The sequence below is a fragment of the Pituophis catenifer genome, unplaced genomic scaffold (genome assembly GCF_029215685.1).
Source record: "Pituophis catenifer annectens isolate HBS135680 unplaced genomic scaffold, rPitCat1.0.hap2 SCAF_12, whole genome shotgun sequence".
NCBI classification, from domain to species: domain Eukaryota; kingdom Metazoa; phylum Chordata; class Lepidosauria; order Squamata; family Colubridae; genus Pituophis; species Pituophis catenifer.
Window position 1 is genome coordinate 1,795,028 of NW_027256892.1, and position 14,018 is coordinate 1,809,045.

General features: G+C 45.4%; 1 protein-coding gene across 1 annotated transcript; it reads left to right on the forward strand.

The window, feature by feature from the left end:
• Window positions 1-884: 884 nt before the first annotated feature.
• Window positions 885-13,660, forward strand: HTRA4 (HtrA serine peptidase 4). Its single transcript, XM_070952342.1, has 9 exons — window positions 885-1,444; window positions 3,033-3,132; window positions 5,152-5,356; window positions 7,099-7,293; window positions 7,382-7,414; window positions 8,972-9,086; window positions 9,260-9,317; window positions 10,869-10,964; window positions 13,495-13,660. The coding sequence occupies exons 1-9, from the start codon at window positions 1,024-1,026 to the stop codon at window positions 13,658-13,660; spliced, it is 1,389 nt and encodes a 462-aa protein (XP_070808443.1). The 5' UTR covers window positions 885-1,023.
• The last annotated feature ends 358 nt before the right edge of the window (window positions 13,661-14,018 follow it).

The window sequence follows — 14,018 nt, forward strand, 5'->3', positions numbered from 1 at the left end:
GGCGTGGCAGGGGAAGGATACTTATTTATTTATTTATCAAATTTCTATACCGCCCTACTCAGGGCGGTGAACAGCCAAGACTCAGGGCGGTGAACTCAGGGCGGTGAACAGCCAAGATAAAATACAGATAATACAAACATTAAAAATCCATTAAAATTATTAATTTTAGGGCGGTGGAGGAGGACTCAGGGCGGTGAACAGCCAAGATAAAATACAGATAATACAAACATTAAAAATCCATTAAAATTATTAATTTTTTTGGCCAAAACAAATTTAAAACACCCAATTTATAAATATACTGCAAAATCTCCATTCCCACCCCACTCCAGGGGAAGGATACTGCAAAATCTCCATTCCCACCCGGAATTTGCCGGTTCTCCGAGCTACTCAAAATTTCCGCTACCTGTTCTCCAGATCCTCCTGCTGGATTTCACCTCTGAATCAAGCTATTCTCCAAAGCACCTGAGGGTAGGACAAGAAGCAATGGGTGGAAACGAATCAAAAAGAGAAAACAACCTAGAACTGGGGGAAAAAAAAAAATTCTGACAGTTAAAATAATTAATCAGTGGAAACGACTTGCCTCCAGAAATTGTGAATGCTCCAACGCTGGAAGTTTTTTATGAGATTGGAGAACCATTTGTCTGGAATGGGTTAGCGTTTCCTGCCTAAGCAGGGGGTTGGACTAGAAGACCTCCAAGGTCCCTTCCAACTCTGTCATTCTATTCTATGCTGAAGTCCTGGTATTGCGCCCCAGCTCTGATTCCATCCTGACGTTCACCAGTGCTTTTCTGTGCTTTGATTGGTAAGGAGAACTTTGCGCGTCCAGCTTAAGTTTTGATCCACGCGCCTCTGCCTGTGACTACTGGCGGGGGTGGTGGGTGGGTGGCATTAGCTACCCACGGGCCTCCGCCCCCTTGGCCCCGACCCCTCTGGCTCTCCCCGCATAAAGCTGCAAGCAGTCGGCGCAGCTATCCAGTCTGGTTCCTGCAGACTGTTCGTTCCAGGGACGCCCCGTCCAAGGCCATGGCACGGTCGCCGCTCTTCCTCCTCCTCCTCCTCCTCCTGGCCGCTCCTTCCAGCCCATTGCCGCCTTGCCCAGCGGAGTGCCAGCAGATGCGCTGCCCGCCTCACTCCCCACAAGCCTGCCTGGCCGTCGGAGGCGAGCTCCAGCTGGACAGCTGCGGCTGCTGCTGGGACTGCGCGCCTGGAGAGGGTCAACCGTGCGCTCCAGACGGTCTTTGCGCCCGGGGCTTCTTCTGCTACCGGCAGCCGGACAGCCCAGGACCTGGCACTTGTTCGTGCGTCGAGGGGCCGCTGGGCGTCTGTGGCAGCGATGGGCGCACTTACAGCAGCCTTTGCCAGCTGCGCGCCCGGAACCATCAGTCCAGCTCTGGCCACCAGCCGCTCGTCGTCCCAGTCCATAAGGGAAACTGCGGAGAAGCAGGTGGGTGCGGGGTCCACGTGGGGTGGGGAGGAGGTAGAGGAGAAAACTGAGAGTCCCTTTCCTACTTGGGGCCACAGCTTGGCTAGAAACCTAGTTTACCAGGCAGAAGAGCTGGAATCTGTTCCTGGGTTCATTAAACTGTCCAAGCACAGGAGGAGTTTGCAGTAGTAAAACTCCACACCGTTTCTCTTGGGAAGAGAAAGTAAAAGAATAGAAGAACAGAGTTGGAAGGGACCTTGTAGGTCATCTACTCCAACCCCCCCACCCAGGCAGGAGACCCTACACCATTTCTGACAGTTCAGAGGGCAGTTCAGCTGCTTCTTGAAAGCTTCCAAGGATGAAGCTCTCAACAACTTCCGTTCTTTGCGTTGATTGTTCTCACTGTCAGGAAGTGTCTCCCTATTTCCAGGTTGAATCTTTCCTTGTTCAGTTTCCAACCATGGTTTCTGGTCTGGGCTTCGGGGGCTTTGGAAAATAGCTTGACCCCTTCAGAGATAGCCTTGGAGCCCACGGAGCCTTGGTGGCACAGCAGAGTAAAGTGCTGTTAAGTAGCACCAGCTGCCTGCAATTACGGCAAGTTCAAATCTCACCAGGCTCAAGGTTGACTCAGCCTTCCATCCTTCCGAGGTAGGTAAAATGAGGACCCAGATTGTGGGGGCAATAAACTGACTTTGTATAAAAAAAGAACACCACTTAGGGGGGGCCAAAAGCCCTACTAAGCAGGCATATACAAATGCAAGAATATTGCTGCCTTTTCACCAGTGATGATGTGAGTTGGAGCCCGGTCTATCTCTGTGGATGACACCAGTTTTAGGAAAAGTTGTGTATGGAAACTCCTTATAGTAGATCAGTCTGTTGTTCATCCAACTAAAACTAATTTGGTGGCATCATTTGCCATGCAACGGTTTTCTATGGAGATTTGGGGGGGACTGGACCCCAAATCAGGGGTGAAATCCAGCAGGTTCTGACAGGTTCTGGAGAGCCGGTAGCGGAAATTTTGAGTAGTTCGGAGAACTGGCAAATGCCAACTCTGGATGGCCCCAGAGTGGGGAGGGAATGGGGATTGTGCAGTATCCTTCCCCCAGGAATGGGGAGGGAATAGGGATTTTGCAATATCTTTCCCCTGGAGTGGGGTGGAAATGGAGATTTTGCAATATCCTTCCCCCAGGAATGGGAAGGGAATGGGGATTTTGCAGTATCCTTCCCCTGGAATGGGAAGGGAATGGGGATTTTGCAGTATCCTTCCCCTGGAGTGGGGAGGGAATGGAGATTTTGCAGTATCCTTCCCCTGGAGTGGGGAGGGAATGGAGATTTTGCAGTATCTTTCCCCTGGAGTGGGTGAAAATGGAGATTTTGCAGTATCCTTCCCCTGGAGTGTGGTGGGAATGGAGATTTTGCAGTATCTTTCCCCTGCCACGTCCACCAAGCCACGCCCACCAAGCCACACCACGCCCACCAAGCCATGCCCCCAGAACCGGTATTAAAAAAAAATGGATTTCACCGCTGCCCCAAATCCCCATGTGTTTTAGCATTGCCTCTCACTGGCTTTAAGATGCCTCAATGAACTAGGAGAGTCATTGTTCTACAGGTGCTGTGGACATCAACAGTCTAAGGAATAAATTTAACTTTATTGCTGACGTGGTGGAGAAAATTGCCCCTTCTGTGGTTCATCTGGAACTCTTTCGCAGGTAAGAGAAACTGTTTACAGGTAGTGAGAAGGACCAAATTCTCTCCAGATGAAATTGATAAGTCTTCTGTAGGCATTGACGTTAACCAAATTCTGACTAGTTGTTGAAAATGACTTTCCGTCTGCCCTTCAAGTTTTCCCCTTAAAGATTCTTTCACCATCTACCCCTTCAATTTTTTTTTATTGAAAAGTTTTTTAAAAAAATTTTTTACAAACAATTTTCCCACCCCTCCTCCCACCTCCCAACCCAACCTTCCTCCCCACTCCTCCCGGACTTCCCAGAGCAAAATACAGGGTATAGCATTTAACAAACATAAGCTAACATATGCAAACTATCTATAAACTCCTATCTCCCTCTTGCACTTTAACTCCCCTTTACATGACTAAACATAAGAATTCCCTTAAATATCTCTTTTTTTTCCCATTCATAAGCTATTTGAAACTTTTTAGTCCCGTATTTATTTTGAATATAGTCAATCCATCTTCTCCATTCCAATATATATCTTTCATTTGAGTGATCCTTCAAATATGCTGAAATTTTAGCCATCTCTGCTAAATTCACTACTTTTAGTGTCCATTCTTCAATAGTAGGTAGATCTTCCTTCTTCCAGTACTGCGCTACCAAAAGTCTGGCTGCGGTTATTAAGTTCAAAATCAAATTAGTCTCTATAACCGTACAATCTGTAACTATACCCGATAAAAACAACTGTGGGGTAAACTTTATCTTCTTTTTAAGAATATTTTGCATAATCCACCAAATTTTAATCCAAAATGCCTTGATTTTTGTACATGTCCACCATATACGATAATACGTGGCATCATCACACTTACATCTCCAACACTTGGATTGTAGTGAGAAGGACCAAATTCTCTCCAGAGGAAATTGATAAGTCTTCTGTAGGCATTGACGTTAACCAAATTCTGACTAGTTGTTGAAAATGTCCTTCCGTCTGCCCTTCAAGTTTTCCCCTTAAAGATTCTTTCACCATCTACCCCTTCAATTATTAAAAAGTGGGAACGGCAGCCGTGACAGTTGTGCAGGTAACTTTCAGCCTGCAGAGAAAAAGAGAAAAGATTTACACCAAATATTGAAATACATATTCTCACTAGCATTTAAAACCTGCTTTAAATAAGACTGCTTGGATTTTTTAAAGAATCACTTCTTTAATTTGCAAAAAAAAAAAAAAAAGGAATGAAAGATATTATTAGAATCTCTGTTTAGGCAGCTTTAGAATAGACCTTGTGAAGTCAGTAAGATGTACATTAAAGGTAAAGGTTCCCCTCGCACGTATTTGCTAGTCGTTCCTGACTCTAGGGGGCGGTGCTCATCTCCGTTTCAAAGCCGAAGAGCCAGCGCTGTCCGAAGACGTCTCCGTGGTCATGTGGCTGGCATGACTCAACACCAAAGGCGCATGGAACAGAGATGAGCACCACCCCCTAGAGTCAGGAACGACTAGCACATATGTGTGAGGGGAACCTTTACCTTTGCCTACGGACAAGTCATTTCTAGAAAGATCTATCAATCTAATAGGAGCCTGAGTGGCGTAGGAGGCTAATGCCTCCTACTAAGGCAGCATTTAACATCCAGCTGCCTGCAATTGCTGCGAGTTCAATTATCACCAGGCTCAAGGTCGACTCAGCCTTCCATCCTTTCTAAGGTGGGTAAAATGAGGACCCGGTTTGTGGGAGCAATAAGCTGACTTTGTATAAAATATACAAAAGTATGAAGGCTATTGCTTAACGCATTGTAAACCGCCCCGAGTCTCCGGAGAAGGGCGGCATATAAAAATAAATAAATAAATAAACCCAAAGTCAGAGTTTCATTCTTTTCCACATCAAGCATGAAGTTCAGAAGCGGTTTCCATGTGGAAACAAAAGTGTTTCTCATATTCTTGATGTATTTGAATGAATGGACGTTAATTTCCAGAATTTCCCAGTCCACGGATACACCGCCTTACATTCTGAAGTTGGCAAGAATGGATTTATTATTATCCTTTTTTTGTCTATCTTCCTGGGCCAGGGCACCCTACACACAAAAAGAGGTTCTGGTTTCCAGTGGCTCAGGCTTCATTGTATCCGAAGATGGTTTAATCCTCACCAATGCCCATGTCCTCAACAAGAAGCAGAGAATCAAAGTCGAGCTCAAAACTGGCCATCAGGTGGACGCCCAGATCAAAGATGTTGACCATAAACTGGACATTGCTCTGATCAAAATAGACACCCAGGTGAGTATAGCTTTCTCGTTCCAGCAGGGGGAAAACTCTTTCTTGCATGTTTACTACTCGGCAAGATACCTACATGATTAGACTAGAAAGAAAGCAACGCTTGTGAGAAAGACTCCCAAATGCATTTGCTATTTAACACTCCTAAGGAACAACACTGGGTTTTTTGCATATTCCGTTATAGCAATAGCACTTAGACTTATATACCACTTCACGGTGCTTTTAGAGCCCTCTCTAAGTGGTTTACAGAGTCAGCCTCTTGCCCCCCCACAATCTGGGTCCTCATTTTACCCACCTCGGAAGGATGGAAGGCTGAGTCAACCTTGAGCCAGTTAGGATCGAACTGCTGAATTTCAGCTAGCAGTACTGCACTCTAACCACTGCACCACCTCAGCTCTTTGGTTCATCCCAGTGGCGGGCTGCAACCGGTTCTGTCCGGTTCTTGCGAACTGGTAGTAAAAGTGGACGATCTGCAGAAGCACACATGCGCGCGCGAGCAAAGCAAGCATGGACGTGCTCCAGAGGTGGGTTTCAGCAGGTTCTGACCAGTTCTGGAGAACCGGTAGAGGAAATTTTGACTAGTTCGGCGAACCGGTAGTAAAAATTCTGACTGGCCCCACCCCCATCTATTCTCTGCCTCCCAAGTCCCAGCTGATCGGGAGGAAATGGGAATTTTGCAGTAATCTTCCTCTGGATTGGGATGGAGATTTTACAGTATCCTTCCCCTGCCACGCCCACCAAGCCATGCCACGCCCACCAAGCCATACTCACAGAACCGGTAGTAAAAAATTGTGAAACCCATCACTGGCGCGCTCCCATTGCGCACCGGTAGTAAAGGTAAGTAGAACCTACCCCTGGTTCAGTGATCGTGCGCGTGCCTAACGCACTTGCGCACAGCGTTCAAAATACAGCAATTTGAAGCTCAGCTGCTTACCTTCTAAGGCAGCCCCAGTAAGTAGAACAGCAGAGGCACAGAAATGAGCTGAGCCACTGTTCTGTCCCCGTCCTACACACGCACCCAACCAGCCAGCCGAGGGTTAAATAAACTCTTCAAACACTCAACCTCAGTGATAAGGAACTTGGCAGCAACTCCGTGGCTGCCTGCCAAGAACTTTTACTCCAATAACACAGACAAAAATACACACAGTTTGAATAGTCCAGTTTGTAATTAAATCCACAGCAAATAGGCGTTGTGTCCAAAGGTGCAAAGTGACTCGCCAGAGATTAGCTTTGTCCGTCACAGAGTCCGAATGGCCACCACACTCCCTTTTATAGCCTGTGGGGTGTGGTCCAGTGACTCAGCTTAATCTCTGGCACGCCTCCTTTTCTGCTGCGGCACGCTTGTCTCTCCGACGCTGGCGTGGGTCCAACCACAATGTTTCTTTGTCACTATCCGACGGCTTGGAAACACCTGGCTCCTGGCCAATCTCTTCTCCTTCGGGAGACACCTGAGGCATTGCCAGAGAGGAGGGTCCTGGAGAGGGAGGCCTGGCCGTCTCCACTCCTTCATGTTCGGAGACTTCTTCCTCCGATAAGATAGGCTTGGAGGACGGAGCCACAACAGACAGAAAGAAGGAAATATAGGACAGAATAGGGTGGGGGTGGGTGGGTGGGTTGATCGTCAGTTGATCGTCAGAACTACCGGTTTGCCTGAACTGGTCCGAACTGGCAGTGGTTATCCCTGGAGACTAGGAGAAATGGTGGCCTCCAAGTCTGACTTTTGAATGTTTTTCTTCTTGAGTCAGGTAGCCCTTCCGGTGCTCCTGCTGGGAAGATCCTCTGAACTTCGGCCTGGTGAGTTTGTGGTGGCTCTGGGGAGTCCCTTCTCCTTGCAAAACACTGTGACGACTGGGATTGTAAGCAGTACCCAACGGGACGGCCGAGAGCTTGGGATGAAGGACTCTGACATGGAATATATCCAGACCGACGCCATTATCAATGTAAGAGACGGTGCGGAAGGGACTTTGGAAAACTTGGAGAAAATCATTTTTCCATGATACGATCACTTCCTTCTTTTCTCATTCACAGTATGGAAATTCAGGAGGGCCATTGGTGAATTTGGTAAGGACTGTTTATTTTATCTTTGTCTTTTCTAAACACCAACAATGTTCCACTTTGTTGAGGACTTATTACATTTTGTTCATGGGATAAGCCACAATTATTTGGATTCACACAACCAAAAAAAAAAAAAACCACAAGCAAACCAGAGTATAACTCAGAACATATGAATGTCCGTGAATGCTTAATCCAGAATAAGTGACAAAATGTGAATTGGGAGCAGGGGTGAAATTTAAAAAATTCCCCTACCGGTTCTGTGGGTGTGGCTTGTTGGGGGAGAAGTCATGTGACTGGGTGGGCGTGGCCAACTTGACATCACTCACATCGAGGGGCTCCTCATTGGCTCCTCCCCTCCCAGACACTCCTTGTCGCGAATGGCAGGAAAATGGGGAGGGGAATATTCCTGCCTACCTTCCTTCCCTCAGTCTGTGCTGAGATTGAGGAATGGATGACAGGCAGGAAAATCCCCTTCCCCATTTTCCTGCCTTTCATGAAAACGGCTCCATTCCAGCTGCTCCCCTCCATACCCCTCCCTCCTGGGGACTACCTTAAAAGGGACAGCTCCGTTGTGAATGGAGGGAGAAAAGTTAGCATTCTCTCTGCTGCATTTAACATTGAATTCTGTGGCAGAGAGAATGCTAACTTTTCTCCCTCCATTCAGAACAGAGCTGCTGCTCCCTTTATGGTTCCCTCCTGGCCCCCTCCCTCCTGGGGACTACCTTAAAAGGGACAGCCTGCAGCAGCTCCGTTGTGAATGGAGGGAGAAAAGTTAGCATTCTCTCTGCTGCATTTAACATTGAATTCTGTGGCAGAGAGAATGCTAACTTTTCTCCCTCCATTCAGAACAGAGCTGCTGCTCCCTTTATGGTTCCCTCCCGGCCCTCTCCCTCCTGGGGACTACCTTAAAAGGGACAGCCTGCAGCAGCTCCGTTGTGAATGGAGGGAGAAAAGTTAGCATTCTCTCTGCTGCATTTAACATTGAATTCTGTGGCAGAGAGAATGCTAACTTTTCTCCCTCCATTCAGAACAGAGCTGTTGCTCCCTTTATGGTTCCCTCCCGGCCCTCTCCCTCCTGGGGACTACCTTAAAAGGGACAGCCTGCAGCAGCTCCATTGTGAATGGAGGGAGAAAAGTTAGCATTCTTTCTGCTGCATTTAACATTGAATTCTGTGTAATATCGAGTGCACAGAAGAGGTGAGTGGCGATCGGCCAGGCGTGAGTGGGGCCAAGGAGGGGTAATTACTACCAGTTCGGTGAACTGATGCCCATAATCCCTAGTGGTTCGCCCGAATCGGTCCAAACCGGTAGGATTTCCCCCCTGATTGGGAGACATGTAACCATGACAGCATGAAATGCTGGAGATCTTTTTTTGTTTTTGTTTTAATAGAGTTGGAAGGGACCTTGAAGGTCTTCTAGTCCAACCCCCAGCCCAAGCAGGAGACCCTACACCATTTCTGACAACTGGCAATCCAGGGCTCTGGACTATGGGCTATTTATTTACAAGGGATATAAACCTGGGTTGAATCTTTCTTTTCACTTTCACCTGCTCCTCTCCCACAGGATGGTGAAGTCATTGGAATGAATACTCTGAAGGTGACGGCTGGCATCTCTTTTGCCATCCCCTCCGATCGGATCCGCCACTTTCTGGAAGAAACTCACAACCGTCAGGTGAAAGGTAGGATCCCAGGAAATTGCTCAAGTGATTGTCGGACCCAGCCAGAACAACGCAGAGTAGTGGTCTCATCATGAGAGAACACTGCACCCCTTTATTAACTAGCCCTTACCTTTTCATCCTTTTTTTTTAATTTGGCCTTTGAAGCATGCTTTTCATTTCCTGCTTCTCTCTAGGTAAGAGAATTCCCAAGAAAAAGTATCTGGGACTCCGGATGGTCCCCCTAACATTCAAGTAAGTCATTCCTCTACCCTTCCATCCTTCTTATTCTCACACAGGCCCTATCATCCCTCTGTATCTCTCCCTACGGTGTCTGTCTGTCTGTCTGTCTGTCTATCTGTCTGTCATCTATCTAATCTAGCTCTATCTATTTATCTATCTATCATCTCTTTCTATCCCAATCTCACTGTTATCTATCTATCTATCTATCTATCTATCTATCTATCTATCTATCTATCTATCATCTTTCTCTTTCTATCTTTCTATCTATCTATCTATCTATCTATCTATCTATCTATCTATCTATCTATCATCTTTCTCTTTCTTTCTATCTTTCTATCATCTATCTATCTATCTATCTATCTATCTATCTATCTATCTATCTATCTCTTTCATCTCTTTCTGTTATATCTCAATCTATGTCATCTATATCTATCTTTCTCTCTCTCTTTCTATCTATTTATCTATCATCTTCCATCTCTTTCTATCTCAATCTCTGTCATCTATCTTATCTATCTATCTATCTATCTATCTATCTATCTATCTATCTATCTATTCTATCTATCTATCTATATCTATCTATCTATCTATCTATCTATCTATTCTATCTATATCTTTCATCTCTTTCTGTTATATCTCAATTTATGTCATCTCTCTCTATCTATTTATCTACCATCTCCTTCTATCTCAATCTCAGTCATCTATCTATCTATCTATCTATCTATCTATCTATCTATCTATCTATCTATCTAATCTATCTAATCTATCTAATCTATCTATCTATATATTTCATCTCTTTCTGTTATATCTCAATCTATGTCATCTATCTCTATCTTTCTTTCTTTCTCTCTCTTTCCCTTTCTATTTATCTATCATCTACCATCTCTTTCTATCTCAATCTCTGTCATCTATCTATCTATCTATCTATCTATCTATCTATCTATCTATCATCTATCTATCTATCTATCTATCTATCTATCTCATCTATCTCATCTATCTCATCTATCTCAATCTGTCACCTCTGTCTTTCTCTCTCTCTCTGCCCATCTCACACAAGGGACTTACAAAATTAAAAACAAACAAACAAACCCCCAAATATCTAAGAATAAATTCTAACTACTAACCATTTACAGTAGCAGAGTTCATCTCCCCTGATCCAAATGTCTGAGGGAACAGCCAGGTAGTCAATAACTTGCAAAAGGCTAAGAGCCTTAGGGATCATCTTAATCTCGTGATGGTAGGGACTTCATTTCACGTTCAGCCATATTGCTTTTTATCTGTTGGCTTGAAAATGACTTCTCAAATCACTTCTTGCTAACTTCTGAGGAAGTTGGAAGGAAGTCACACCTGTTATTTGTTCTTTTGCCAATTTATTTGATCGGTAGGCCTTTCCCCCACCTAGAACCTTCCAGATATGTTCACCTCTGACAGCATTAACTAGGATGGAAATTGTAACTTAATATATGTGTGGAGAGGAAACCAGGAAAAATGGCAAGAGTTTACTAGCTTATCTTAAGAGCGTTTGGAGCTGCTGATGGTGGAGCTGTCATTCTCTCTCCCTCTTAGTCTCATCCATGAGCTGAGACGGCATAATCGAGATTTTCCCAACCTGAGGTCCGGTGTCTATGTTTATGAAGTGATACCAGGAACAGCTGCTGCCAGGTAAGAGGTGGATGCTTTCTTCCAAAACTTTCAATAGAAGAGAATTTATGTTTACCTGTGAGGTCCTTGGTCCTCTCTGAGCTTGGTCGTCATGATGATGTTGATGTTGATGATCATGATGTTATTACCTACTCAGATAATGAAACATCTGCCAAGCTCAAAGGACATCAAGGACCTCACAGGTAAACATATATTCTCTTCTACTGAAAGTTTGGGGACTCCACATTCCAAAACTTTATTTACTTCCTTCCTATGTTCTTTTTGGCTCAAAAAATAGTCAAGGTAGTTTACTTTATCTTGGAACATGGTGCAAATCTGAACTTCAAGTCTCATCCAATTTATCTGAGCCTCCTTTAGAAGTCCCTCTTTTGACTGGGTTTACACATTACACTAAGCCAACAATTTATTTTGCTTGATTTTTGGTTTTAACACAATATTTATTTATGGGTTTCCAATGACTCTTTCTGCATTAGCGTGACATCTAAACTCAACCAACTGAATTTACTGGACCAATCTTATTTCAGCAGGCCAGGAATTATCATGACGTCAACTCAGCTGCATTTCATTGAGTTATCCAAATTACTTAACCTTCTTTTTGAGACAGATGTGGTCATCTCAAACACACTTCAGGGTGCTACTTTATTTTTACTGGCACCATGTTGCATTTGTTGTCTTCCTCTTTAGTTTGAGGCAGGGGTGAAATCCAGCAGGTTCTGACAGGTTCTGGAGAACCAGTAGCGGAAATTTTGAGTAGTTCGGAGAGCCTGCAAATGCCACCTCTGGCTGGCCCCAGAGTGGGGTGGGAATGAGGATTTTGCAGTATCCTTCTCCCAGGAGTGAGGTGGGAATGGAGATTTTGCAATATCCTTCCCCCAGGAGTAGGGTAGGAATGGAGATTTTGCAATATCCATCCCCCTGGAGTGGGGTGGGAATGGAGCAGTGGTGAAATCCAATTTTTTTTTACTACCGGTTTTGTGGGGGTATTGTGGGCATGGCAGGGGAATGACCCTGCAAACTCTCCATTCCCACCCCATTCCAGGGGACGGATACTGCAAAATCTCCATCCCCTCCCCATTCCTGGGGGAAGGATATTGCAAAATCTCCATTCCCACCCCACTCCAGAGGAAGGGTACTGCAAAATCCCCATTCCCTCCCCACTCCAGGGAAAGATACTGCAAAATCTCCATTCCCACCCCACTCCTGGGGGAAGGATACTGCAAAATCCCCATTCCCTCCCCACTCCAGAGGAAGGATACTGTAAAATCCTCATTTCCTACCGATCAGCTGCGACTCAGGAGGCAGAGAATAGATGGGGGGTGGGGCCAATCAGAGGTGGTATTTGCCGCTTCTCCGAACTGCTCAAAATTTCCGCTACAGGTTCTCCAGAACCTGTCCGAACCTGCTGGATTTCACCCCTGGAATAGAGATTTTGCAATATCCTTCTCCCAGGAGTGGGGTGGGAATGGAGATTTTGCAGTATCCTTCCCCTGCCACGCCCACCAAGCCATGCTCACATATCTTTTTGGTGGTCTTCACTGTCCTTTCAACCATGTTCCAACATCACTTTTCCACAAAGATCTCCCATGTTATTAAGTTCCGAGTTTCCTCAGGGGGTCTGTCTTGACCAAATGTGGAAGAAGAAGTGTGAGGTTTCCATCAGCATCCCAGTTTCCTACAATTTTCCTTTCAAACAGGGGTGAAATGTTCCTGGTTCGGACCGGATCAGGTGATCCAGTAGCGATTGTGGCAGGTAGTTCGGAGAACCGGTAGCGATGGCGGCGCGAGGCTCCGCCCACCCACCCGAGTGTCGTTACTTCCTGCTTTTAAAAGGTTAAAAAAAAAGGCTCTGACGATCACAGCTGGGCCGCGCGATCATCAGAGCCTTTTTTTAACCTTTTAAAAGCATTTTTTTACAACCTATTCGCCCGAATAGGTTGTAAAAAAATGCTTTTAAAAAGTAAAAAAAAAAAGTTGGCCACACCCACTCAGTCACATTACCACCACCCCCGACCAAGCCACGCCCACAGAACCGGTAATAACAAATTTTACATTTCACCACTGCTTTCAAAACACTGGCTTCTCTACGAAGCATGTGTGTCTCTTGATCCCAGAACCTGACTTGAAATGGCCCTAATGTCAGATAAAGATGGAGCTACCTGTCACTTGCTCTGATGATGGATTTTATCGGTTTCATTTCTTTTGTTTAAATATACACTCACTTCAGAGGTGGGTTTCAGCAGGCTCTGACCAGTTCTGGCGAACCAGTAGCGGAAATTTTGAGTAGTTTGGAGAACTGGTAGTAAAAATTCTGACTGGTCCTGCCCCCATCTATTCTCTGTCTCCCGAGTCCCAGCTGATCGGGAGGGAATGGGGATTTTGCAGTATCCTTCCCCTGGAGTGGGGAGGGAATGGAGGTTTTACAGTATCCTTCCCCTGCCACGCCCACCAAGCCATGCCACACCCACAGAACCGGTAGTAAAATAATTTGAAACCCACCACTGACTCACTTCCTGATTTGGGTTGCTTCCAGAGCTGGCTTGCAAGATGGAGATGTCATCATAGCAATAAACGGAAAACGAGCCACCTCAACCCGTGATGTGACAGAAGCCGTTCGGAACAACCGTATCCTGGCAGTAATAGTGAGACGAGGAAATGAAGACATCATTTTGACAGTAACTCCAGACGAAATCGATTAAATTGGACCTGCTTTACCCAACGGGTGTTGGAATCTTCAATTGTTCTTGATAAGAAACAGTTTAGGAAAAATCTATAGTTTACAGATAGCTCTCTTTCCTGAATGTACAGTATATATATACCGTATTTTACGGAGTATAAGACGCACTGGAGTATAAGACGCACCTTAGTTTTTAGGGAGGAAAATAAGAAACAAGCTGATTGGCGGGTTCTACAAAATCTTCTCTTTTAAGTCCCTAAAATACGGCAGGAACCTCTACAGACAGTCATCATGGCTTCTGTGCATTCCCGTTTTGATGGGCCCTACAAAGAAACATCTTATTGTCGAAGTCTGAAATCAAAAGGCAGAACTTTTTATGG

Excerpts from the sequence above, each read along its gene's own strand:
- HTRA4 (XM_070952342.1), top strand. The coding sequence starts at position 1,024 with ATGGCACGGTCGCCGCTCTTCCTCCTCCTCCTCCTCCTCCTGGCCGCT. Across the intron at positions 9,087-9,259 it reads TCACAACCGTCAGGTGAAAG|GTAAGAGAATTCCCAAGAAA; the intron begins GTAGGATCCCAG and ends GCTTCTCTCTAG. Across the intron at positions 10,965-13,494 it reads CCAGGAACAGCTGCTGCCAG|AGCTGGCTTGCAAGATGGAG; the intron begins GTAAGAGGTGGA and ends GGTTGCTTCCAG.